The following is a 26,548-nucleotide window of genomic DNA, read 5'->3' as shown; positions in this document are numbered from 1 at the left end:
GAGACTGTCTGCACGCACGTTCAGAACCCCGGCCAGATGATTTGCCATCAGACAAATCTGGTGGTCCTGAACCCAGGATCAGAGACGCAGAGCCTCCCTGCAGAGACACTGCAACCCCACTCCTCCCTGCTTGTTGATGTACCACATCGCGGTCGTGTTGTCCGTCAGGACTTGGATCGACCGACCGCGAAGGGAAGGGAGGAAGGCCTTGAGCGCCAAACGTATCGCCCGCAACTCTAGAAGATTGATTGAAGCAACCTTTCCTCTGGAGACCAAAGACCCTTGACCCCCAGATCCCCCAGATGAGCACCCCACCCTAGAGTGGATGCATCCGCTATCACCGTGGCCACCGATGGAGGTAGTTGGAAAGGCTTTCCTTGCGACAGGTTGCCTTCCACGCTCCACCAAGACAGATCCGCCGCAGTTTCTCTGGAGATCTTCACCGACTCCCCGAGATCTCCGTTGTGCTGATACCACTGCCTGCGGAGACACCACTGGAGTGCCCTCATGTGCCAGCGTGCATAGTTAACCAACAGAATGCAAGAAGCCATCAGACCGAGCAGGCGAAGGACCTTCAGGACTGGAACGACTGCTCCATTGTAAAATAAAGGAATAATTTCCTGAATGTCGCGAATCCTTTGAGGAGGGAATGCACGACAAACAGTAGTGTCCAGTACGGCACCTATGAACAGGTTGCGCTGGGAGGGCACCAGGTGAGACTTGGGTACATTTATCGAAAAACCCAACCTGAACAACAACTGGGTTGTCTCTTGCAGATGATGGAGCACCTTCTCTGACGACTCCGCTTTGATCAGCCAGTCGTCCAAATAAGGGAACACGGGTATCCCCAACCTCCTGAGATGAGCTGCCACCACCGCCATCACCTTGGTGAAGACTCGAGGCGCAGTAGTAAGACCAAACGGAAGGACCGCAAACTGGTAGTGCTGCGACCCAACCGTGAAACGGAGATACTTCCTGTGCGACTTCAGGATGGGTATGTGGAAATACGCGTCCTGCAAGTCGAGCGACACCATCCAGTCTCCTTCCATCAACGCTTGAAGAACCTGAACAAGGGTGAGCATCTTGAATTTCTCCTGCTTCAGATAGAGATTCAAGATCCTGAGATCCCGGATTGGACGAAGCCTGCCATCCTTTTTGGGGATCAGGAAATACCGGGAGTAGCATCCCTGACCCCTCTCCTGCTCTGGGACCACCTCTATCGCACCCTTTCGTAACAGAGTTAGAACCTCCTGCTGCAGAAGAGACAGATGTTCCTCGGTGCAAAAACCTTGACAAGGAGGGTAAACCGGGGGGAAATCCCGAAAGGGAAGGGCATACCCATTTTCTACAAGATTGAGAACCCAAAGATCTGTCGTAACCGATTCCCAATCCTGTAGAAAATGGGTAAGCCGACCCCCAACCGGACCCACATGATCCTGAATAGCGGATCTAGGATGCTTTTCTGAGGCAGGGGGTTGGAAGAGGTGGAGGAAGAGGAGGGCTGACGTCCACGAGGACGCGCTCTTTGCTTTCCACTGTAAGATCTGTACACTGAATTTTGCTGCTGCTGCTGTTGCTGCTGCTGCTGCTGCTGCTGTTGGCCTTGCCGGAAATTCCGAAAGGAGCGACCAAAACCCCTGAACCTTCTGCTGGAAGAAGTGCCTCTGATCTGGAGACCCAAAGACTTAGCAGTTGCTCTGCAATCCTTGAACCTCTCAAGAGCCGCATCCGCCTTCTTCCCAAAGAGACCTGATCCATCAAAAGGAAGATCCAGCAAGGTCGCCTGAACATCAGCCGAAAAGTCCGATGACTTCAACCAGGCTGACCTCCTAGTGGCGACAGCAGTGCCCATAATTCGAGCCAGAGTCGGCAGTGTCCAGACCACTTTGAATAACCTGGCGGGCTGCCGCCTGAGTGTCAGAAATCACCTCCTCAAAATCCTTCCGGTTGGCGTCAGGAATTTTTGGAGCTAGGATACGCAAAGAGTCCATCAGGGCATGCACATACCTTCCCATAAGACATGTGACATTAGTTGACTTCAACGCCATACTCGCCGATGAAAAGGTCTTTTTTGCAACCTCGTCCTGTTTCTTTGCTTCCTTCTCACAAGGAACCTGAGGAAAGGCACTAGGACTCTTCTTTGAACAGGCAGCCTGAATGACCAGGCTCTCTGGCAAAGGATGAGAAGACAGAAAAGCCGGGTCCTCAGGAGCAGCCCTGTACCTCCTCGCAACACTCTTAGAAACCGCAGGAGCCGACAAAGGTTTCTTCCACACCTCCATTATAGGATCTGTCAAGGCATCATTGAATGGAAGTAAAGGCTCAACCACAGAATTCGGTGAATGCCAGACCTCAGTGAGGATATTAGACTTGAACTCCACTGTAGGCAGAGTCAATTGAAGAAGCTCAGCAGCCTTCCTCATAACCAGATGGTAAGGCTGGATATCCTTAGAAGGAGCACCCGAGCCTGAGGGCAACTCCCACTCTGGAGAGAAATCAAGAGTTCCTGAATCCGCCAATTCCTCAAAACAGCTCTCTTCTAATTCACCTTCTTCAACATCAGACTGTGAATCCATGTATCTCTGCTCTTCCAAAAGGCGTTGAGCTTCCCTTCTGGATCTCTCCTTTACACGCCTCGCAGCCGGATCCACCTGCGGCTCCGACGGATTCGGGGCCGGCGCCGGTATCGAATCCGACGGCACAGAAGAATGCCCTCGAGGACGATCAGGAGCAGGCGACGCTGGAATCGGCGTCGACGACTTCGGCGGAGCCGGGAACTGCCAATGCGGCGTCGGAGCCGGCATGTAAGGCATAAACGGAGCCGGAGGATAGGAGTGAGGAACTCGCAGGCTGAATGCCAAGGGACCCATGGGACCCGAAGGTGCACCAGAGGGGTACCACGCCCTTGAGAAGACGCCATACATAGCGTTAAGAAACGCTGAAGGGTCCTGGCCTGGAGCAGGAAAGGGCGGCTGAAAACCATCAGGCCGGTCCTGTGGAGGGATCGGATTCGGCTCATCAACAGGTGCAGAATCCACAACCTCCCGAGCCTCTTCCTCTTCACGGGCCGGGGACGGCGCCGGAGACGGATTCGGAACCGGAGAAGTATTCGGAGCCGGAGTGGGAGACCGCCCATGCGACTCGGTAGGTGAGGCCTCACCTTCATGCTCAGAGACTTCGAGAGTAACCACCTTCGAACGTACCTTCTTCGGTGACCTCGACCTCGAGCCCGACTCCTTACCAGACCGACGTCGGGACTCATGTCTCCTCTTCTTGTGCTTCTTCTTTGACTTCGAAACATGATCCGACGCCGACTTCGAAGACGACCTCTCTCGAGAACCAGATCTCGACCTCGCCCTGGACTTCGACCTCGCCCTTCGAGAACGAGATCTCGACGACTTCTCCTTTCCAGCTTTCACCTTAGCAACCAGAAGTTTGGCTTCTCTCTCCCTCAGGGCCTTCGGATTAATCTTCCGACATGAAGAACAATCCTCCACATCATGATCGGAACTTAAACACCAGATGCAGTCTTCATGGGGGTCGGTAATGGACATCATTTTACCGCACTCCCTGCAGGGCTTGAAGCCGGTCTTCTTGGATGACATCGTCGAAGAGACAGGATACAGAGAAGCAGAAATATGCAACAAAATGGCAACAATGTACCAGTAGGCTACAGAGATTCCCGATAACCGTTAGCGTCGACGACGCGGAAAAAGGGGAACTGATGTCATCACGCCGGAGTGGGCCTATTATGGGCGTCGGTGACGTCAGCGGAGTCGCGAGCGGAGCCGTGTCTCTGTGACGTCCTATCCACGTCGGCGCGAGGCTACGAAAAGAATTTCCGAATGTTGCTGACGCAAGGGGGAAATTCACAAGGTGAGGAATCCACAGGCAGATATAGTATCTACCAGAAAAAGCATTACCGAAGGTAAGTAACTTGTTCGTCTTGTCTCTACCCCCCTCAGGGGAACTCCCCACTCCCACACCTAGACTAGCAACCCCAGGGCCCTGCCTACCAGTGGGGGCTTCTTTGTGAAGACAACATCTCCTTTCTTGTGCCCTGACTGTTTACATTCAAAGGCCTTGCCCACCTTTGAGGGGTCAAAGAACCTACCATTCTTTCCCTGATACCCCCTCCCCCTCATTTTGGGTTGGCTCGGGCCCACCCCACCTTGTTCAGGTTCTTATGGGTCATTTGAGAACTCCTTTCATTTTTTACCTTGTTTCCCCTGGCCATTCCTCTGGAGTGGGGGGAAAGGAAAGGGGGGGCCTGTCCTCCCTTCTTCTGATCACCCTCCTGGTGCTGATTGGAAACCCGGGTTCTCACCCACTCATCAGCTGCTTCCCCCAGCTCTCTGGGGTCTGTCAGATTATAGTCCTTGAGGAACTCTTGGTTCTCTTGTACACAATGAGTCAAAATGTGCTCTTTCAGAAACAAATTATACAAATCCTTACATGTGTTCACTTGGTTACCACCAATCCAGCCTTCTATTACCTTCACTAAAATGTCCTCAAAGTCCACCCATGATTGTGTGCCCACTTTTTGGGTGTCTCAACCTCAGCCTATACTGTTCTGGGGTCAGACCAAATCTCTTTACTAGGCATGCCTTCCTCTATAGCTAGGATTCTGCCTCACCCCTTCTTAGGGTCAGGAGCCTATCCATCCCAGCTACTGGAATCAACTCCCACAGGAATGCACCTCAATACTTAGAGGGAACCCTGCTTATCTTAAGGGCCCTCTCAGAGGCTGCCAGCCACTTATATATGTCATCCCCAACTGTGTATCTGGGAACTATTCCCTTGGGGAGCTTGGTATTAAACACACCACCCTGGGACATCTCAAAATCTTCTTCATTATCACTGCCACCATTTCTTCTCTCTTTTTCTACCCTCTCCCACTTCTTCTCAGCTAGGATTAACTCTCTTTCCCTTAGGGCTACCTCCCTTTCTTTAAGGGACATCAGTGGGTCCTGTACAGGGAAGCCTGTCCTCCCCCCCCTCCCCACCTCCCCTCCCCATTCACTGGAAGCATGACCTTCGTGCTACGGGAAATGGAAAGGCGATCATCCCCCACCTCCTGGAGTTCATTGTAGAGATCACCTTCCCCATCAGTCTCTGGAGCTGATCTTGCCCAGGCCTTAAGGGACCTAACCAACGCTGCCTTTCTAATCTTGTTAGTAGCCTTATAAAGAACCCTAAGATCAGCCACTCAAAGTTTAATCAGTTTAGTCAGATCCAGCTCCATGGTATCCCTAGTTTTGGTTCCCAACTACTACCAATCAGACTTAGAAAACTTTAGAAAAATCAAAACACTGGATTAAAAATCAGTTTATTCCAAATCTTAAGAATCCAAAAGTCAAAAGTTTTGTTCTAAGGCAATTAGAGGATTTTTAAAGATCTCACTCATTTTACTGTAAGCTGTAATTCAAACACAAGTCCACATCCACTCCGCTAGACACCAAATGTTGGAAGGTGGTTTATTGGTGGTTATAAGTATGCACCTACCACCCGTAACAAGGCCACCAACATGGTACTGGTCCTAAAAAGGGTCTCTATAAATTATTCCTTTTCTCAACCCTGGGTAGCTGACACCAAGCAATAACCAAGTAAAGCCTGTCTCCTAAGGCTTAACTTAGGAGACAGGCATTCAACGCATTTAAAAAAAAAATACAGTAAATAAGTGAGACACAATGCACAATAAAAATACCACACCAATATAAAAGAAAAGGAAATATTTGTATCTTTAACATTATACCAAAATGACAAAAAAACAATGTACGGACCGGAGATATGAATTTTTAGAGATTAACCACTTTATAGTGCTTAAAAAACTATAGTGCCGCTCTGGGACATATAGTCTCGCTTGACCCACCCGAAGTTTCAGGACAAGTGCAATGGAGCCCAGGTCGGATACACTAGGCGGTCAAAATTTAACCTTCACACTTAGAAACAATGTTCCACAGCAGGCCGAAGTCAGAGAGGGTTCACTGGCTTGACTTTCCACGAGGCACCAGTCAAGTCCTAGACGTCCGGTGCTCCAGAGTTTTCAGCGTGAGGGACCTGAAATCCTGGCCAAGTCGCGGTTGAAGGTGGCTGGCTTGACTCTCACGGTCGGGTCGGTCACCTTATGAAGCTTTTTCCCATAAGTTCTCAAAACTTCAGGAGGTGCTTCCTGAAGTGATCCTTGTAGGTTCAAAGTGTCCAAAACACAAATAGAAAGGTCTGGAATCTCCTGGATGGTCTCTGAACGGTCTGGACTACAATCCCTACAATGTATCTGGTCAAATCCTTAAAGGTCCACTGGACGCACTCCGGGAGGGGGACTCTTAGTGGAGTTGATGCAGGTGGGCTCTGTTAACCTGTAGCTGCAGGGAGTCCACTCCTTAATCCTTCTTGAAGCAAGGCACAGTCCCATAGTTGTAGTACTAAATTGTGCAGCATGTACAGTCCTCCAGAGTGCACGCCTTTTGGGTGCAAATTTAGATACCAGCAGGGCAGCCCTTCATTTCCTTGTAGTTTCAGGCAGCAGAACTGAGAGGCTATTCATCTGTCACATATTTATTCTGAGCTTTTGGGCATCAAGCAGGGGGTCACCCCTGACCAGTGGGATGCAGCGGGCCTCCCAGGCACATGTCCACTTCCTCCAAAGTGAGGCATAATTTTGTCCCTGAAAGCACTATTCTTTAAAAATCCTGGAGGATGCTCTGAACACCAGAGCGGAGAAACTCAGCTGAAGATGCCTAGTGAATAAAGAATTTCGCCTTCAACCAGAGGTGGTGCAAGGTCTCTTTCAGCAGAGGGGAGAACCTTGGTTAGATCTGTTCACCACTGCCAAAAAGTGCAGTTTCAGCAGTTCTGCACGCTGGAGTTTCAAAGGCGGCTCTTGCTCTGAGACGCTTACCATCTCAAGTGGAGCTTCGGCCTCCTGTACACCTTTGTGTCCATACCTCACCTGCCCAGAGTTCTCAAGAAGATCAGGAACAACCAGGCCCAAGTTATGCTTGTGACTCTGGACTAGGCTCGGAGAGTCTGGTATCCCAAGCTGTTGTTCTTATCCATAGGTCCTCTGATCAGTCTGCCCCTTTGGGAGGATCTTCTGGTGCAGCAGGGGAGGATTCTCCACTCAAACTTGCAAACAATCTGCCTTCATGCGTGGAGATTGAGTGGCGACAGTTGACTGTTTTCGATATTCCACTCGGTCTTTAATGTTATTTTGGCAGCTTGGCGTCTCTCAACAAAGATGGTACACGCCGGCCAGTGGAGCAAGTTTATGGCATAGTGTACAGCCAAACAGGTGGACCCTTTTTCTGTACCCTTTTGCCAAGTTATTTAGTCTATAAGGCCCAGCAGGGCTCTGCATTGGGCAAAATCAGCCTTCCCTCTTCAAGTCCCCTATTGTAAATTAGTTCCTTAAAGGTCTGCTGCACATGTTTCCTCCAGCTCCCTTCCTTATGCCTCGATGGGACCTTAACTTGGTTCTTACTTTTTTAATGTGTGCTCCTTTTGAGCTGCTTCATACCTGCCCTCCTAGGCTCCTCACCATCAAGACAGCCTTTCTGGTGGCAATAACATCTGCCCGCAGGCACTGTCATCTCAGCCTCCATACATCTCTTTTTCCCCAGACAAACTGGTCCTTCGTATTCAAGCATCCTTCTTGCCAAAGTTAGTCACCCAGTTACACGTAAGCCAAACCATCACTTTGCCTACCTTTTTACGCTCCGCCTCATGTCTCTAAGGAAGAGGAGAGACTCAATCAGTTGGACCCAAAAAGAGCGTTGTTCTACATTAACCACACAAAATCGTTCTGGCTGGATGATCAACTCCTCCTGGGGTATGTTGGAGCCAAGAAAGAGAAGGCAGTACAGAAACAAACCATCTCCACATGTACTGTACTCTGCCTTAAGATCTGCTGCGCACTGGTCAAGAAGCAGCCCTCAGCAGCTCCATCCACCAGACCAAAGGCTACGACCACTGCATTAGCACGCGGAGTAGTGGTCCTGGACATCTGTCGGGCAGCAATGTGGGCTTCGCTACGTACGTTCAACAAACACTACTGCCTAGACTGGCCAGTCCATCAGGATGGGCTCTTTGCCTATTTGATCCTGCAGGACTTTCTTGTCGAAATCAGATTTGCAGACCTTCCTCCCGGGAAGTATTGCTTAGGTATCTATTCTAAGGTAATAAATCTGCAGTTTGAAGTCTTTCTCAGCTGAACAAGTTACTTACCTTTGCTTACGCCTTATCTGGTAGAGACTCTATATAGGCGCCAATTCCTTACTGACCCACCCATCCTCCCCGCTCTGCAAACTGATTTTTAGGGATTTTTAAGGTTTCAGGGTTGTTCCCTTTTTAGGGCCCTAGATGTACACACCAGTGGTCGGTGTTGCTCATGGCTCTGCACTTCTGGTGTGGAGAGTTGTGAAAAGAAACTGATGTCAATACGCTGGGGTGGCGCCAATATAGGCACTATGCAAGGCACTTCCGGCGCGGACCGCACCACACAGAATGATGTCGCATACTGGCTTGCAAAGGTACTGCTCATGAAAACTTTCCGGAATCAGTCTGACACCTGTGGAATATTCTAAGGTAAGGAATCTGTGGCTAGATAGTCTCTACCAGATACTCTTGGAGAAGCATGTAAATCTCAAACTGGCCAATTTTCTAGGGACGAATGACATACTTCATCCCCCTCATATGGGTTTCCGAGCCTCACATAATGCAGAATCAGCAATATTGGCTATCACAGAGGAGCTAAAGGCGATACTGGATGAGGGTGGATTGGCTGCTATCCTCCTACTGGAACTCAGCGCAGCCGTGGACACCGTAGATCACACTATCTTAAAAGAGAGACTAAGGGAAATAGGAATTCAAGGCAAAGCCATGGACTGGCTTGCCTCTTTCTTGGAGAGTAGATCCTTCCAAGTGATGGAAACTGACTGTTTCTCAGATCGCCTCCAAATCACATGTGGTGTCCCACAGGGCTCATCCCTTAGTCCTACTTTATTTAATATATATGTACGACAGCTGGCCAATATAATACAGGAATTTGGCATCTCAGTGGTGTCATAAGCTGCTGACACCCAGCTGGTAGTGTCTCTAACAAATGGTTCGAAACCAAGTAACCATCAGCTGAGCCACTGTCTCGAGAGAGTGGTAAAATGGATTTTAAACAGTTGTTAGAAGCTAAATGGTGAAAAAACAGAGCTTATGTTATTGGGAAATCTCACCATTCATGCACCCCTGACACAGTGGCCCCACTGCATGGAAGACCCACCTATCCCAAAACCAGCCATAAAAAACCTGGGAGTCTGGCTGCAGGACACACTCGCAATGAACTGTCATCCTAGGAATTTATCCGGAATCTGCTTCTCGCTTCTTAAAATGTTAAGGAAGATTATTGAAGTGATCCCTGTGCACTTGGAAAAAACGGTCATTCAGTCCCTTATAATTTCACGCTTGGACTATGGCAACTCGCTTTATGTGGGCTCGCCTAAATATGTAACAAAGAGACTCCAGGTGGTGCAGAATGCGGTAGCCAGACTTTTATCAAAATTTCCCAACTGTGTATCTATTAAGTAATCACTAACACAGCTTCACTGGTTGCCTATCAAAGCAAGAATCAAGTTTAAATCCCTCTGTATGGCATACAGGGCCATTAACAAAAAAGGCTCACTAAAGCTCAGACAATTGATATCCAGTTACACCCCGACCAGACACTTAAGATCTTCCCAGCAATAGCTCCTCAAGACAACCAGAGTCAAAAGGGATATGTGGGAGGCAGGCCATTTGCCCATCTGGTACCAAAGCTGTGGAATGCCCTTCCATTTGAAGTCAGAGCCCCACTAAATGAAACCTCCTTCAGGAAAAACTTAAAGACTTGGCTGTTTCCTCTGTAATTACCTGAAGGAACAGAGCTTTGCAAACAATACTCTCCAGCACTGGGAAGCCTTCGGGCAGCCATGCGCTCTACAAATTCTAAACATAAACATAAGGCATTACCGAAGGTTAGCTACTTCCTCATTCAGACAAATTGGAGCCAATGTTAATAAATTGATACAAAAGCATTAATCTCTAACATACTGATATGAAATAGTTAATATTTGTACTAAAATCAAAATGTTTATTATAATGAGGCTTCCATAAATATGTGCTGCTTTGCTGCATTAACAACTTTGCTATGTCTATTTGTGGCTCCTCTATGTCTCTGACATTTCTCCTACTAACTCTACCTCCCCAAATCTTTAGGTCTGGCTCCACTTTGTGAAAATATGCCCAGCGGCAGAGCGAATAAGCCAGGAGATGTTGTCAGAGCCAAAAATGGAAAGACAATTCAGGTATGTTATTAATAATGGTCCAAAGGTTGATTAGTTCTAACCAGTTTTTATTGATCCAGATTTGTGCTGTCAATACTGTGTAGAGGTTTTCAAATACTTATTAATGATATCCTCTGTATTTAAGACCAGAGAACCAAACTGAGGCTTTGACATTTAGTCTTGTGTAAATGGAGCGCTTTAAAGGTAGAAGAGGTTGATATGCAGTAATTAGGAGTTCAAAGTCATTAACCCACACAGCAGGCATCTTTTCAAGGTCCATCTGGTGCTAGGCCAACAGTTTGGTTTTGTGATGTTCAAACATCTTCAGTGGCGGCTAACCTTTAAGTCAGATTACATTTCTTCAAATAATACTACTAGTTTACAACGTAATCTAGGGGAGAGGAGTTGGCCTAACGGCTAGGGAGGTCAACCTCAAATCTGGGGAACTGGGTTAGAGTCTTGTCAAGGACACGCAACATCCTGTGATTCTGGGCAAATCACTTCATCTCCCCATGTCTAACAAAAATGAATGTGTCCTCATCTAAGGCAACTGTTGCTCCTGTAAAGCGCTCTGATACCCGATACCTTCTGGTCAAGTTCGCGCTATATAAACGTCTGTAAAAAAAAAAGGGGGGGGGCATTTATAGGTAGAATAGGAGTTGAGGCAAATAAAAAACTTGTCATACTCCCCATTTAACTGTGTTTGCTAAGGAATAAACATTATTGGCCTCCACTAAAACCTGAAGCTGGTGAAAAACATGTTTTAGAGTTTTTTCGCTATAAATGGAAGTAGTGAAATTGGCCAATAATTTTCGATATCATCGGGGGCAGAGAGGGCTTATTTAGTAGAGGTTTGACCAATGCCACTTGCCGAGTATCTGGAACCTCGTAGTGGGAAAAGAACTCATTAAAAAGAAAAACTAAATCAGGAATTATGTGTTTAGGTAATTGCTTCTTTATTTTGGAGGAACAGATGTCTTCACCTCACTAACAATTTCTTCACAGGTTGAACAGCAACAACTTCCTTGTTGTGGACATACTTCAGGGGTTGGGAGTAATGGCTAACAAGCCTAGTTTGTAAATAATATATGTTTTAATTATGTCAATTATAGTCAGAATGTGTGATGCTAATCTTTCAAACAAAGCCTGAGGGGAGTCCAAAAAAAATCTTGGTTGACTGAAGGTCAAGATAAATCTTTGCTAACAGAATTTAGTTCCCAACACAAATTTGAATTAATAATTTGAGCAGTATAATATTTGCATTTGGCTAGGTAAATGCCTTGCTTATATTTACATAGAGTTTACAGATTGTCTTGGGAAGTAGAATTGTGTCAACATATAATCATAGATGCAATATGGTAGATTATAGGAAGTAAAAATTGCATCTAACAGGTTCCTTAGCATATGTGTCGGCCATTGATTCAGCAGAGCTAGGATATTTGTAGTAGGCCCGGGCGGTGAACTGCGCTCTGTTTGCAGTGTTTTACGCACTTCCCAAAGCACACGGAGTTCTTAAAAGTCCATTACACAGAGCAGAGATTTTTCCCCACTCGCGCTCGCAAACTTCTAGTTGGCGAGCAAAGAAAATCCACCACCCAGCGAGATTTCTCAAAGTGGGCGGTGGCGGATGGTCGCAACGGCTCGCATTGAAAAAGCTTCCAATCGTGTTGAAAAAGCTGCCTCTTGAATAGAAAATCTACTCGAGCGGTAGAAAAGAAGTAGTGCCCTCTTGCGCTGCGTGTGGTGCTGTTCGTGTTGGTTTTACAGCTCAAGACAATGTGATCAAACTAACTCTGTCGCTTGCAGAACTTTGTGGAGCGTTGCAGAGTTTTTTAGTCACTTTGCTGAGTTCCGCATTACAAAACTCCGCCCAGGCCTAATTTGCAGTCATATAATTTAAAAAGGCAAGGCAGCACCCAGTGGTCGGTCTAACCAGAAATAAAAAAAAATCATCTAAGTCTATAGTCTCATTACTGTTTAAAAAAAATTGCAAATATCACTCATTAGTCCTTCTGTATTGCAGGTTCGGGAGTTAGGGAGGAGAATCACATCTGACTGCACAGTTTAGAGGGATTTGTTTCACTTCTAGAGTGCCTTTGAGGATGGTCTCAACTGCCTCCTTGCCTTTCTAAGATCATGGTCTTCCCTTATAATAAAGTAGATGGGAGGGGGCAATAGTTAACTAGAATACAGTCCGAGGTATCACGAAACCAGGCTTCAGTCAGACAGGATATTTACTTGAGGAACTGGCATAATTCCGCAAACTGGACTCTATGTTTCAATGCTACAGAGCCCAGAAGTATTTTAAGTGCTATAACTGGGGAAACAGGGTATGGGGAGAAGAGGTGGCAACAATATGGCATCTGAACAGAGGGCTTAAGTGGGAACAATGCAGCAACAACTTGGCAACAAGCCATATGAGGTGGGCAACAGTTCAAGATAATAGGAAATATCATCACACTTGGTTGTGCGGCAAACAGGTCCCCTGGTTGTCTATTCTTGTTCATTCTCACAATGCAGCAATAGGTTTTCTTATTTAAACCAGTTCTTAAAGTAGATGGAAGTGCATAGTGTTGCACATTGCTGTTAAAGCCGCGTGGTTTGTGGCTGGTGAACAGGCGCAGGTGGGTTTGCTTTTGGCATGGCACCAGAGTGCATGCTGCACAGTTGAAGTGTGCTTGTACTTATGTAGAGGTCGGAGTGGTGGCACATATGGGCTGGACTGCAGATTAACGTGCTGACATGATTCACACAGCTACCCAAACACTACCGAGATGGGTAATTCCTTCCCAACCACTGCAGACTCTGGAAAGAAAAACCCGACTGACTGGCACAGAAGGAGAGAACAACACTAAACAAGCATTTACAATGCAATAGGTCTTGCATTATTAAAGTTTGAGCTATTGGCATTGTAAATGACAATGTATTTTATTAATTTGCTTCGGTGCGTAAACAAGCACTTTGTACTTATAGTCCATGCTTATGAGAAGCAAAGCTGGCAGTCTCTTTTACTGCCAACCTTGCTCATCGTAAGCAAGGACTATACGTTCAAAGTGTGTGTTTATGCACCGATTGCAGGTTTTTAAAAAGAAATGAATAAAAGGCCTTGTCATTTACAATGCCAATAGCTCAAACTTGGTCCTCAATGCATCAGTATACAGTACTTCTACAAATAGAAAACAACATACATCCACTCCACTACAAGCAAAAAACATAAGTCAAAAACAATATAATTTACAACGCAAATAGCTCGAACGTTCATAAATGCAAGACAGATTGCATTGCAAATGCTTCTTTTTAAGTAATAGTTTTGGGAAGCAACACAGGAGAGCGGAAGCAACATGGGAGGGCTGGAGCAACACTGGGGCACACGTGAGTGAAGGAGAAGAAATGTGCAAGAGACCAATGTAGAGCGGGTGGGAGAGAAGCATACTGGCAAGAAGCCAATGGGGGAAGTACAGGGGTGAGGAGGAAATTCAAAGGGCAAGAGAAAACATGGAGAAGCAACACAGAGGGCAAAGTTGGGATGGATGAGCAACAAGCAAGACAGCAACATGGCGTGGGGGAGGAGAAGCGCACAGGCGAGAAAGCAACAGAGGGAAGTACAGGAGGGCAACCAGAATGGGGTAGGAAGAAGCACACGAACAACAAAGAGCATAAGAGGAAAGAACACAAGGGAGACAGCTGGGGAAAAACACTTTTGTGGCATGGTTAACAGTAAAGAAAAAAGTAATGGTTGAAAAGCAAGCAGTGGAAGAATAAAAGCCAGAAATATAAGGCTTCAGTCATGAGCATTATTGCTTATGGCCCAGGGTAAAGTTGCCATACAAACTGCTAAATAGTGTGGTGCTTACTGATCCCAGTTATTGTTATGATCAAAAGCCCCGTGTATGAATTTGCGAGGCATACTATTCTATTTCACAGGTATTTGGCCCACCATTTATAAAGGGGCCTTAACTCTTGCCACCTCCCCCTTAGAGACCACTCACCATTGTCCTCCTACTCAAGGCAGTGAATATAACACATATATTTAAAACGTTGACCCTTATCAACTGCGATATGGTGGGCTGCTAAATTCCTATTTTACGACACTTTGTCCTGCTTTCAAAACAGGAAAAATGTATATACGTACCACCAGGCTGCCTGGAATCTAGAAGCCACCAAGGGACACACATCGTACACTATATTGGACAGGCCAAGATTTCGGTTTCAGGAAACTGCCAAGCGACTTTCTTGACCAAAATTACAGAGAAGATGGGAGAAGCAATTGAAAGTCCAGATGATATGCACTTCTCGCTATTTGTGAAGATAAAATGTAATCACCAATATGCATCTGTTAACTGATACAATGGAAATACTAGCCGCTGCTTGATTTCAACTATACTAAAAATACCGAAAATCTCAATAAACAGCACTATAAGCACCAGAAAAAAGGCTACAACGGTGTGGTCAATAATTGTTTCTCACGAATATATTTTAAGCTTAGTGCTTCGAAACTACGAACAATAGCCTTTTTGTATTATAGAAGTATAACCCTGCTACTATCGTGTGTTACAAATAACCGAATCTGCCGGGTCTCCCAGAAATAGATGCATAAACGAGATGTCTGTGTGCAAGTACCTCACTGGAATCTGACTTCTCTGGAATGTTCTGCCACACACCCGGAAGCCGGTAACTTCCAACCTGGCACAAACAATGCAGCATCATAAACATAACCGCTGACTGTCAGCAGCCGTTACGTTGTTTCCACTACACCTATGCTAAACGAGTTTGAGCTATTGACATTGCAAATAACAATGCCTTTTATTTTTGTTTTAAAAACATAAATAAAAGACATTGCCAAATACAGTGCCATTAGCTTAAACTCTGGTTACTGCGAGACCTATTGCATTGCTACCAGTGGTCGAAGTGGGGAAAAAAAGTAGAGGAACTGTGGGTGGAGAATCAGGGGGCGGGAATAACCGAAGATTGGATCAGTGGGCGGAGTCAGGGGTGTGGCTAGAAGTAGCAAAACATACTCATTTTTTGTACTTTTAGCATTTCACTGACCAGTTACAGCTTATAACGTTATTTTATTCAAACAATGGATAAACATGTGAATTTGAGGTTTAATTAAGGAAATAGCAAACACTCATAGGGAATACAAGTTTATGTAAAGCGTGCAAAATATAAGCAGGAACAACATGTTACCTTAATGCCTTTACTCTCATTGTTCAGAAATCCATGAGTATTTTTTGTTTCAAACATTGAGGACATAAATACAGGACTCCTACTGTACACATGTATTAAGGAGGGCTAAGAAAAGAAAGGGACTCTTCAGGAGAATCTAGACTCAAGGAAACCCACAAAGGCTCCTTCATATTCATGTCAGCCAGCCAGCTGCTCAATCATAATATAGCAAAAAGAACTTGTGGATAGAATGCAGAATAATGTCATACATTTACCCCAGTACAGAGATCTGGGCCTAAATCCATAGTTTTTTGCTCACAATGCCATTCCAGTTTGGACCCAGCCATATGCAAATCAGTTTTGATGCTGCGCCCAGTGGGAGCAGTCCAGGCCGAACTGCCAGGCCAGGTCCTCCCTGGACTGGAGCCAAGCATCCTAGGACCCGTTTTGGGCTTTCAGCCCTCTGCAGCCATGATAGCTTGATTACAGTGGCATGGAGAGCACAGGACCCACGTCTGGGCATACCCGTCCCACTCGGGGTGACAAAAGCAAAAAGAACAACTGATGGGCAGAATGTAGAATAATGTCATACATTCACCCCAGTACAGAGATCTGGGCCTAAATCCATTGTTGTTTTGCTCACCATGCCATTCCAGTTTCCTCTTCTGCCCCATCACTTCTTCTGCCCTGTCCCTTCTCCTGCCCCGTCCCTTCTCCTGCCCCGTTCCTTCTCCTGCCCCGTCCCTTCTCCTGCCCCGTCCCTTCTCCTGCCCCGTCCCTTCTCCTGCCCCGTCACCTCTCCTGCCCCGTCACCTCTCCTGCCCCGTCACCTCTCCTGCCTAGTCACCTCTCCTGCCTAGTCACCTCTCCTGCCTAGTCACATCTCCTGCTTAGTCACCTCTCCTGCCCGGTCACCTCTCCTTTCCTGTTGCCTCTCCTGGCCCGTCACTGCTCCTGGCCCATCACTAATCCTGCCCGTCACTGCCCCTGCCCCATCATTTTTCCTGCCCCATCACCGCTCCTGCCCGTTAAGCACTCCTGCCCGATCACCGCGCCTGCCCCATCACTTCTCCTGTCTCATCACTTCTCCTGCCCCGTTCACTGCCCCTATCCGTTCACTGCCCCTATCTGTTCACTGCTCCTGCCCGGTTACCGCTCCTGCTCATGACTAATCACCGCTCCTGCCCCGTCACTTCTCCTGCCCGTAACCTCTCCTTTCCTGTCGCCTCTCCTGCCCAGTCACTGCTCCTGCCCAGTCACTGCTCCTGCCCAGTCACTGCTCCTGCTCTGTCACTGCTCCTGCCCAGTCACTGCTCCTGCCCAGTCACTGCTCCTGCCCCGTCACTGCTCCTGCCCCATCACTTCTCCTGCCCAGTCACTTCTCCTGCCCAGTCACTTCTCCTGCCCTGTCACTTCTCCTGCCCGTTACTTCTCCTGCCCAGTCACTTCTCCTGCCCAGTCACTTCTCCTGCCCAGTCACTTCTCCTGCCCATTACTTCTCCTGCCCGGTCACCTCTCTTGCCCCATCACCTCTCCTTTCCTGTCGCCTCTTCTGTCCCGTCACTGCTCCTGCCCAATTCACTCTGTGTAGAACATTGACAAATTACACAAGGGGGCAAGTTCCCCACAGTACTCTGTTTGGGGAAAGCTCCGCTGTTATGCCCTCTTCTTTCTTGAGCTCGCCCATGTGCTTCTCCCCATTACTTCCCCACAAGCGGCCTCCGTGTTGCTTTCCACCAATCCTTGAATTGCTTTTTCTCCTTCCTTTCCACTCTTGCTTTTGTGTCCCCTTCAGCTCTCTCCATCTGTTGCTCCTGCGTCCCTACTGTCTTGCTGCGTTGCCCCCCACCCTCCCGCTCACTTACAAAAAAAACACACCTTTGCACATTAATTTTTTTAGTTACCTGGTACAACTTGGATCAGTAATAAAAAAGGTTTTTAAAGCAACACGTTATTTTGTAGGGGCTCACATGTATGGTGCGTGCGCCTATAAATATACACAGGTGGCCATGTCGAAGGCTTTCGTATTATTATTGTTTTACTTTAACCACCCTGCATTGAATCACTGATGCTGTGAAGCGTTGCTGAAAACCATTGCCATTTATAATGGCTCACACAGGCGAGACCTAACGGTTTGTCTGGCACATGATATGCAAAAAGGCAGGCAGCGGCCGGGCGCATTGTCATTCCAAAGGAGATAATCAGCCTCAATCGGAATGACAATGGGCCTGGCCACAGTCTGTGAGAGCTCTGGGAGGGGCTGCTGCAGCCTCTGGAGCTCAACAGAGAAGTGCGAGCCGCCCCTGGGTCACCACACAAGATGAATGAAAAAGTTATTGTTTTAATAAAGTACAACTATTCTTGCCGTCCCGGGATGCTTCTTTGAAAGTGATAAAGCAGGCTGCAGAAAATATTTTATTCTGGCTTGTGGATTCAATTCCCCATAACATTAACTGATTAATTAATGCACTGTTGCATGATTTATTTTATTAATCCAACCTAGATTAAGTTTGCATCACACATGAACACGCGGGAAACTAATTATATGTGCTTTTGTTGCATTTGCAAGTCTGTTTTTGTAACACATTATTAATATTGTCCTGTTTATTATGTCTGTCCTATTGTCTTTGTCACCATTAATATGCAGCTGATTATTCATGGCATGTGCTTTTATATGTGCTTATATGTAAGTCTTATGTTGTGTATTGTCTGTCTGTGTATCATTTAATTATCTTTTTGTTCTTTCAGAAACATAAAGCTGGACTACATGAAGACTGGTGGTTATTTTATGTGCTGCTTTAAATGTTTGCTTCTGCTAAATATTTTTATTAGTGGGTTAATTAATAAATTAATAAGGGACTGGGTGGTACACAAGGGTTTGCTTTACTTGAATTAATCACTCTTTTGTGTTTGTTTAAATAATAGCTCAAGAGTGAGCTGAGGCCTAGTTCTTGCTTTGGAGAAAAGTTGGTCGGCCTGAACTGAGCAGAAGCTGAGCCAAGCTGCACGTTGAAAGAAAAAAAAAAACTTTGCAAGAGGTTATTGAACTTACTTCTCGTGGCTCAGACTTTTTATTAAAGAAAGACTTTTTAAATGGAGTTTATTTCATGGACTGCTCTGGATGTTCCTATTCAAGGCCGAGGAAGTGACAAGCGTGAATCTGCTGAGCTCTGGTGGAAGTGGATTGGCAACTTTTTGTTGCAAATGCCTCGGAAGTCGTTGTCACTTTAGATGGACAATGGCATGGTGACGCGCATATTCTCTGGACTGGTAGCTGAGGTGGCCTGATGGCCATAAACCAATCACAGTGCTGAACTTTTCAAAATAATAACATTTAGTTCGTTTTGAGAGCGAAAAATGATATAAAATTGGCTCTCTTGTGGGGTTTGGGACGGTCTTTTCCAGAGGGGCGAAGCGCTGTCGGATTGCCTTGGGAGAGTGTAAGCATGCAACTGTTTATTATTTGTTTCCTTTTCAGGTTTGAAAATTAACTTGGAGAAAAAGCTAATGATTACTTAAATTCATCATTTTTGATTAATTCTGTCAGCTTACATTGTGCCAATGATTAATGTGATTTGAATTAATAAAACTAAATGTTTGATTTTAATAAAGTGAGTTATTAAAGATTTTCACTTATGAATTTTAAAAAAATAAACTTTTCAAAATGACAAGCTGGTCTTGTTTTTGTAGATAGTTTATTGCTAAAAGTTACTCAACATATAGAATCCAATCACCTCATTCACTATGTTTATGGGCCTGGTATTGATTGGTAAGTGTGATAGTAGATTGAGTCATCATTTATAAAGAATTTTAGTTTCTGGGCTCTAACAATTTGGTAGCAGAGGATGGTTTATATGTTGTTTTTGACATGCATGTTACATATATGTTGGTATAGAAAATTCTTTATAAATGATGACTCAATCTAGTATCACACTTACCAATCAATACCAGGCCCATAAACATAGTGAATGAGGTGATTGGATTCTATATGTTGAGTAACTTTTAGCAATAAACTATCTACAAAAACAAGACCAGCTTGTCATTTTGAAAAGTTTATTTTTTTTAAATTCATAAGTGAAAATCTTTAATAACTCACTTTATTAAAATCAAACATTTAGTTTTATTAATTCAAATCACATTAATCATTGGCACAATGTAAGCTGACAGAATTAATCAAAAATGATGAATTTAAGTAATCATTAGCTTTTTCTCCAAGTTAATTTTCAAACCTGAAAAGGAAACAAATAATAAACAGTTGCATGCTTACACTCTCCCAAGGCAATCCGACAGCGCTTCGCCCCTCTGGAAAAGACCGTCCCAAACCCCACAAGAGAGCCAATTTTATATCATTTTTCGCTCTCAAAACGAACTAAATGTTATTATTTTGAAAAGTTCAGCACTGTGATTGGTTTATGGCCATCAGGCCACCTCAGCTACCAGTCCAGAGAATATGCGCGTCACCATGCCATTGTCCATCTAAAGTGACAACGACTTCCGAGGCATTTGCAACAAAAAGTTGCCAATCCACTTCCACCAGAGCTCGGCAGATTCACGCTTGTCACTTCCTCGGCCTTGAATAGGAACATCCAGAGCAGTCCATGAAATAAACTCCATTTAAAAAGTCTTTCTTTAATAAAAAGTCTGAGCCACGAGAAGTAAGTTCAATAACCTCTTGCAAAGTTTTTTTTTTTCTTTCAATGTGCAGCTTGGCTCAGCTTCTGCTCAGTTCAGGCCGACCAACTTTTCTCCAAAGCAAGAACTAGGCCTCAGCTCACTCTTGAGCTATTATTTAAACAAACACAAAAGAGTGATTAATTCAAGTAAAGGAAACCCTTGTGTACCACCCAGTCCCTTATTAATTTATTAATTAACCCACTAATAAAAATATTTAGCAGAAGCAAACATTTAAAGCAGCACATAAAATAACCACCATTCTTCATGTAGTCCAGCTTTATGTTTCTGAAAGAACAAAAAGATAATTAAATGATACACAGACAGACAATACACAACATAAGACTTACATATAAGCACATATAAAAGCACATGCCATGAATAATCAGCTGCATATTAATGGTGACAAGGACAATAGGACAGACATAATAAACAGGACAATATTAATAATGTGTTACAAAAACAGACTTGCAAATGCAACAAAAGCACATATAATTAGTTTCCCGCGTGTTCATGTGTGATGCAAACTTAATCTAGGTTGGATTAATAAAATAAATCATGCAACAGTGCATTAATTAATCAGTTAATGTTATGGGGAATTGAATCCACAAGCCAGAATAAAATATTTTCTGCAGCCTGCTTTATCAACTCCCTCATCTGGTGATATTAAAATCACCAAACACACCAAAAAATTTTTTGAAAAATTTTACCCATTTTAGAGACAACACACACTGAATTCTCTCAATATTAGTTTCCCTAAACCCCTGTTTCAGCTGTCTGATTATCTTTATCAAACTGAACTCTTCGCATTTCTTCTAATTCATATTCCTTTTCCTGTTCCTTTCTGAGTTTATAAATTCTTTTCTTTTCATTTTGACGCTTCCTCCTCTTGTGAATCAAACAACTAATTTTTAGCAGCATTATCATTATAACAATGACAATTACTGGATAGAGCACTTTGCCAATGATGGACCTGCCAAGTTCTGAAAACCAATCTTTGATAGCCTCCATTCTTTTCCCAATCTTCTCAGTAAAGGTTTCTTCCTCCATGGGTTCAATTTCCTCATGGAAGTGTGTAATATTTTTAACAAGTAACTCTATATCCCGACTCTTGTCAGGTATATAAGTACAGCAATGTTGGACATGCAAGATCCCACAGACTCCACCCTCTTTTGCAAGCAGAATGTCTAACGCAAGACGATTCTGGATAACCATACTTCTAGTTGCAACAAGTTCTGTGCTAACCAATTGGAAACCACTCGCAGTATCAGTTGACAGCCTATCCACAATTGTGGACACTTTTCTAATTTTGATAGAGTTCATTGTAATCCCCACCATAGGAATAACAGCACCAAAAATGTCTCCCAGAATTTCTGTAAAACTTTCTCTTTTGTATCTATTTTGATCCAAGTGTTCACCAAATTCAAAAGTGCCTTTTTCATTTCTGTCAACATGAAATATTTTTGGAAAGACCAGGCCAAGATAACATGTCCCATACCAGTGGTCTGGGAGACTAAAATAAGCCTTATTGCCACAAATAAAATAAATTCCAGGGAAAATTGGATTCTTTCCACCTTTGAATCCCCATCCCCCTTCAATACGATAAGTATCTTCACATTGACTAGCACCTACAAAAAAATTATCATATAAAGTATTATCTCTTCTAATACAAAATTTACCACTAACTGGTTCATCAATATGTATTGCTGCATTAGTATTAACACCATTTAATTTAGCATCTTCTAACTGCCAATATTTGGACTTAGCATGTTTTAGTTTTTCATTTCTTTTGTAAACAGCCCTTCTCTCCTCAACCATGTTAAGGAAAGTCTTTTCTTCAGCTCTCATTTTGCATGTTAAATTATTTCTATAAGCGTATTCATAGTTTAGTTCATTAGTAACTAAAAAGAATTCCCTCATCTGCTTTGCAGATCTTACTTTGTTTAGGCTATTTACAATTTTGAGATTTGCAAAAACCTCATCAAAGTCTGAGTAATAATACTCCAGACGACCAGTTTGATAGAACAGACTAGCAAACACACTACAGGTAATGCCATAAGTGAGAGGTAACATATTATATGTCACTCCCTCAGAAACAGAAGTGGGTAATTTTACACACACATAGCAATCTTTGACATTCATTACTTTGACATATTCAGATAAAAGCCTTGAAAATGAATTGGTTGAAAAATCACCAATTGATCTATCTTGATGAGACAGTGGATCATGATTAATAACTCTACTGGACTTGCCAGCATGCTTCTCATAATTAGACTCTACTTTACTAGTAATATTAGTCTTAGATTTTTGCTTATTAACATCAAAAGGATAGACCACAGCTAAAATTAGCCAAAGTAAAATTAATAATATCACACAAATTAATGTCATCTTACAGCACCTTTTAAAAATTGAACACCTAGAAGTATCTGATCTAGGCATTTCCAAAAACAAAAATTTTAAATAAAAATGTAAGTATAACTAACAAAATTATATCCCCCCTTTTAAAATTGTTATTTTTTATTTTTTAGAAAGATATTAACCCTAAACAATTTTTCTTCGAGCTTGTGTCACAAAATATGTCTTCTTTAGCTAAACAGAATTTCTTCGACCTTATGTCACCTAACAAATTTTCTTCAGCCTTATGCCAGGAAACAAAGTTACCTAATACATAATTTTTTCAGCCTTGTGCCAGGAAACAAAAAGTTACCTAATACATATTTTCTTCAGCCTTGTGCTAGGAAATAGATCCTCAACTAATTTCTAACAATTTTAATCCCTGTCACTTTCTAAGAATTCTTGACCACTGCTTTCCACCTCAACAATAGGTGGGATTATTATATACGTCCATTCTGGAGATCTGTATTTTTGATTTGGCCTAATTACTCTTTTTGTCTTACGAGTAATAACCTCTATTTTCTTGTTTTCACCTTCGTTACTTTTTTCAAGTTCACTTCCTTGACTAGAAACTTCATTGACTTGTTCCTTTGATTTCTTCACCAGTTTGAATTTCAGATTATTTTCAGGCCAAATGTCTCCTTTTCTCAAGACTTTTTTCTTTGGCACACTTTCGTTGCATTCAGTTTTCCAAGCTCTTTTTCTGTGATTTCTTATTTCAGAATCTTCATCACTTTCAGTGTCTGTATCAGAGACATCAAATCTGTACCTAGGAATTTCTTTACTCGGCAACTTCACTCCATTTGAAACAATACCTTTACTGGTACTTGGCAATTCTTCTTCTTCAGGAATCACCTTCAGCTTCCCAGCTTCAAGCTTTTTGTTCACAGAGCTACTTCTTCCTTGCCTTTCAAGAGTATCGCTCAGATTTTCGTCTGGCTCAGAATCTTCTGCTTCTTCTGAATCTCTCTTTTCTCTCAGAGACTCTTCTTCAAGCAAATCATCTTCATCAACACCTCTAATTCCAGTATTCAGATCCTCTTTATTCAAGTTCTGACTTCCATCTAGATTTTCTTGATGTTGGTTTTCTTCTTGATCACCAAAATCAGAATCTGAATCTGAATCAGAATCAGGATCTTCTGGGTCTCTTTCTGAATCTGAATCAGCTGTTATATCACCTTCTTCATCATTTTCAGGAGGTGACACACGAATTGTATGGCTTGGATGAATCCACCTTTTTAGTCCTCTGCACTTGATTGCATTTGTTGTTATAAGGATAACCTGACGTGGCTTTTGCCACCTTGGTGACAAACAGTTCCTTCTTCGGTGAACCTTCGTCCTAACCCAATCACCGGGTTGCAAATCATGAGCTTGTACTTTTTCTTTTGTAATAATGTCAGTTCCCACCTGATGAAACACAGAATGCTTCACATCAGATAGATTTCGGCAGTATTCAAAAATCGCACTATCATTAATACTCATCAGTTTGCCAACTGGAACAAATGCTGGTCTCATCACTCTGCCCATCACAATATCGTGAGGACTAAGACCTGTCTTTCTATCTGGGATGCTTCTCATTGACATTCGAACAAGTGGAAGTGCATCTGTCCACTTTACTCCTGTAGCATCACACATCTTTGCGATCCTATTTTTGATTGTACCATTTATTTGTTCAACGACACCTGATGCCTGTGGTCTGTAAGCACAATGCATCTTCTGTTCTATGTCTAAAGCATTACAGATCTTTTTCATCAAACTGTTCTCAAAATGCCTTCCACGATCATTTTCAATGGTGACCGGAAATCCATACCTAGGTATGATTTCTCTTAGAAGTAACTTTGCCACAGTAACAGCATTGGCATGCCGAGTTGGAAAAGCTTCCACCCATCTTGAAAACAAACAAACAAACACCAAAATATAATGTAGACCATTATGTCTTGGCATTTCAATAAAATCCATTTGCAATCTGGTAAAAGGACCACCTTCCCGTCCTATGGTTCCCATGCTTGTAACAATCCTTTTGTGAACATTCATCTGTTGACAGGTTAAACATCTTTGACAAAGTGACTCCGCAATTAATCTAAATTTTACATTGAACCATGTTTGTCTGAATAATCTAATCATGGACCCTTTCCCCATATGACCTTGACCATGACACAATCGTGCCATATCAGCAATCATGCTGTCTGGCATTACAACTCTTCCATCTTTGTGTACCCAGATCCCGTCTTCCTCTCTTGGTCTGCAATCACCCTTTAACCATATGTTTTTCTCTTCTTCACTTGCCTCATCCTGTAAATCTTTTATTTCCTGCCATGTCTCAACTACAGAAATTAGCATGAGAGAATTCATTGTGTGACTTCCGTCTTTTTCCCGATTGATTGCGTAATTGTTTCTGGCACAATATTTTGCCATCTCATCTGCGAAGGGATTTCCTTTGGTAATGTAATCATCACCCTTCTTATGCGCCGAACACTTCACTACTGCTATTTGTTCTGGTAACTGAATGCCATCAATTAATCTTTTAATTAATTTTGCATTTCTGATTGGAGTTCCTGCAGAAGTTAAATAACCTCTATTGGACCAGAGTTGTCCATAATCATGAACAACACCATAACCATATTGACTATCAGTCACTATGGTTACTCTTTTTCCAGCTGCTCTTTCACAGGCTCGAATTAAAGCAATTAATTCTGCAATTTGAGCGGAACGAATTCCATCCAAAGGTGAACCTTCAATAACATCTGAAACTGTACACACTGAGTATGCTGCTCTCAGAATCCCTTCATCATTTCTCAAACAAGATCCGTCCACAAAGTATATCACATCTGATTCCTGTAATGGGACATCTTTTATGTCCTGTCTTGGTTTTGTGCAGTAATCTACAACATCCAGGCATTCATGATCAATGTCATCCTCATTACTTACCTCAGTAATAGCGCCATCAGGTAATAATGTGGAAGGGTTCAAGTTCACACATCTAACAACTGTTACATTGTCTGAACCCAAAATTGTTTTCTCATATTTTGTCAGTCTGCTGCTTGTTAAATGTTGAGTTCTACTTCTGGTAAGGAGAATTTCAACTGAATGAGGTACATATACCTTTACAGGAAAACCCATAATGATACCCTCACTTTGCTCAAGACTTACACTTGTTGCGGCCACTGCTTTTAAGCAACCTGGCAAAGCTTTTGCAACAGGATCCAAAACAGCTGAAAAATATGCAATTGGTTTTCTCAAGTTTCCATGCCTTTGTATAAGGACTGACAATGCACAACCTTCTCTTTCACTGCAGTAGAGTTCAAATCCTTTTTCATAATCTGGCATACCCAGAGCAGGAGCTTCACATAAGCTCTTTTTTAACTGCTCAAAAGCTTCCAGCTCAATTTCTGACAATCTAATGGGATCTTTTACATCTGCCTTTGTCAATCTCTGAAGTGGTTTTGCAATGACTGAAAACCCGCTAATCCATTGTCGACAGTAACCAACCATTCCTAGAAACATTCTCACCTGTCTCTGTGTTGTTGGTGGTTGTATTGCTCGAATCATTTTAATTCTTTCAACTGTCACTTTTCTGGTTCCCTTTGCAATTCTGTGACCAAGATATTTCACTTCTTGTTTACAAAACTGCAATTTTGCTGGTGAGACTTTATGTCCTTCATCTGCCAAACGGTTTAACAGGGTAATGGTATCAGTAACACAATTTTCTCGTGTTTTGGCTGCCACAAGCAAATCATCAATGTACTGTACCAATGTGGAATTACCAGGCAACACTAGATCTTCCAGAGATTTCTTTAATAATTGATTAAAGATAGATGGACTCTCAGTATACCCTTGAGGAATTCGACACCATGCTAGGATCCTATTTTGGAACCTGAAAGCAAAAATTTTCTGGCTATCTGGATGTAATGGAACTGTAAAGAATGCATTGCACAGGTCAATGACCGTGTACCATTCTGCATCATGTGGAATCTGGTAAAGAATTACTGCAGGATTTGGAA

General features: G+C 43.6%; 1 protein-coding gene across 1 annotated transcript in view; it reads left to right on the top strand.

The window, feature by feature from the left end:
* Positions 1-26,548, top strand: part of LAP3 (leucine aminopeptidase 3) — a 332,922-nt gene that overhangs the window by 245,223 nt on the left and 61,151 nt on the right. Inside the window, exon 9 of the mRNA XM_086964054.1 lies at positions 10,246-10,334. Within this exon, the coding sequence (XP_086820180.1) occupies positions 10,246-10,334 (89 nt within the window). The remainder of the gene's footprint in view (positions 1-10,245; positions 10,335-26,548) is intronic.

Source organism: Lissotriton vulgaris, chromosome 3_2 (assembly GCF_964263255.1).
Source record: "Lissotriton vulgaris chromosome 3_2, aLisVul1.2, whole genome shotgun sequence".
Taxonomy (NCBI): domain Eukaryota; kingdom Metazoa; phylum Chordata; class Amphibia; order Caudata; family Salamandridae; genus Lissotriton; species Lissotriton vulgaris.
Note: the sequence above shows the minus strand (reverse complement) of the source record. Positions and strands in the feature narration are given on the sequence as shown.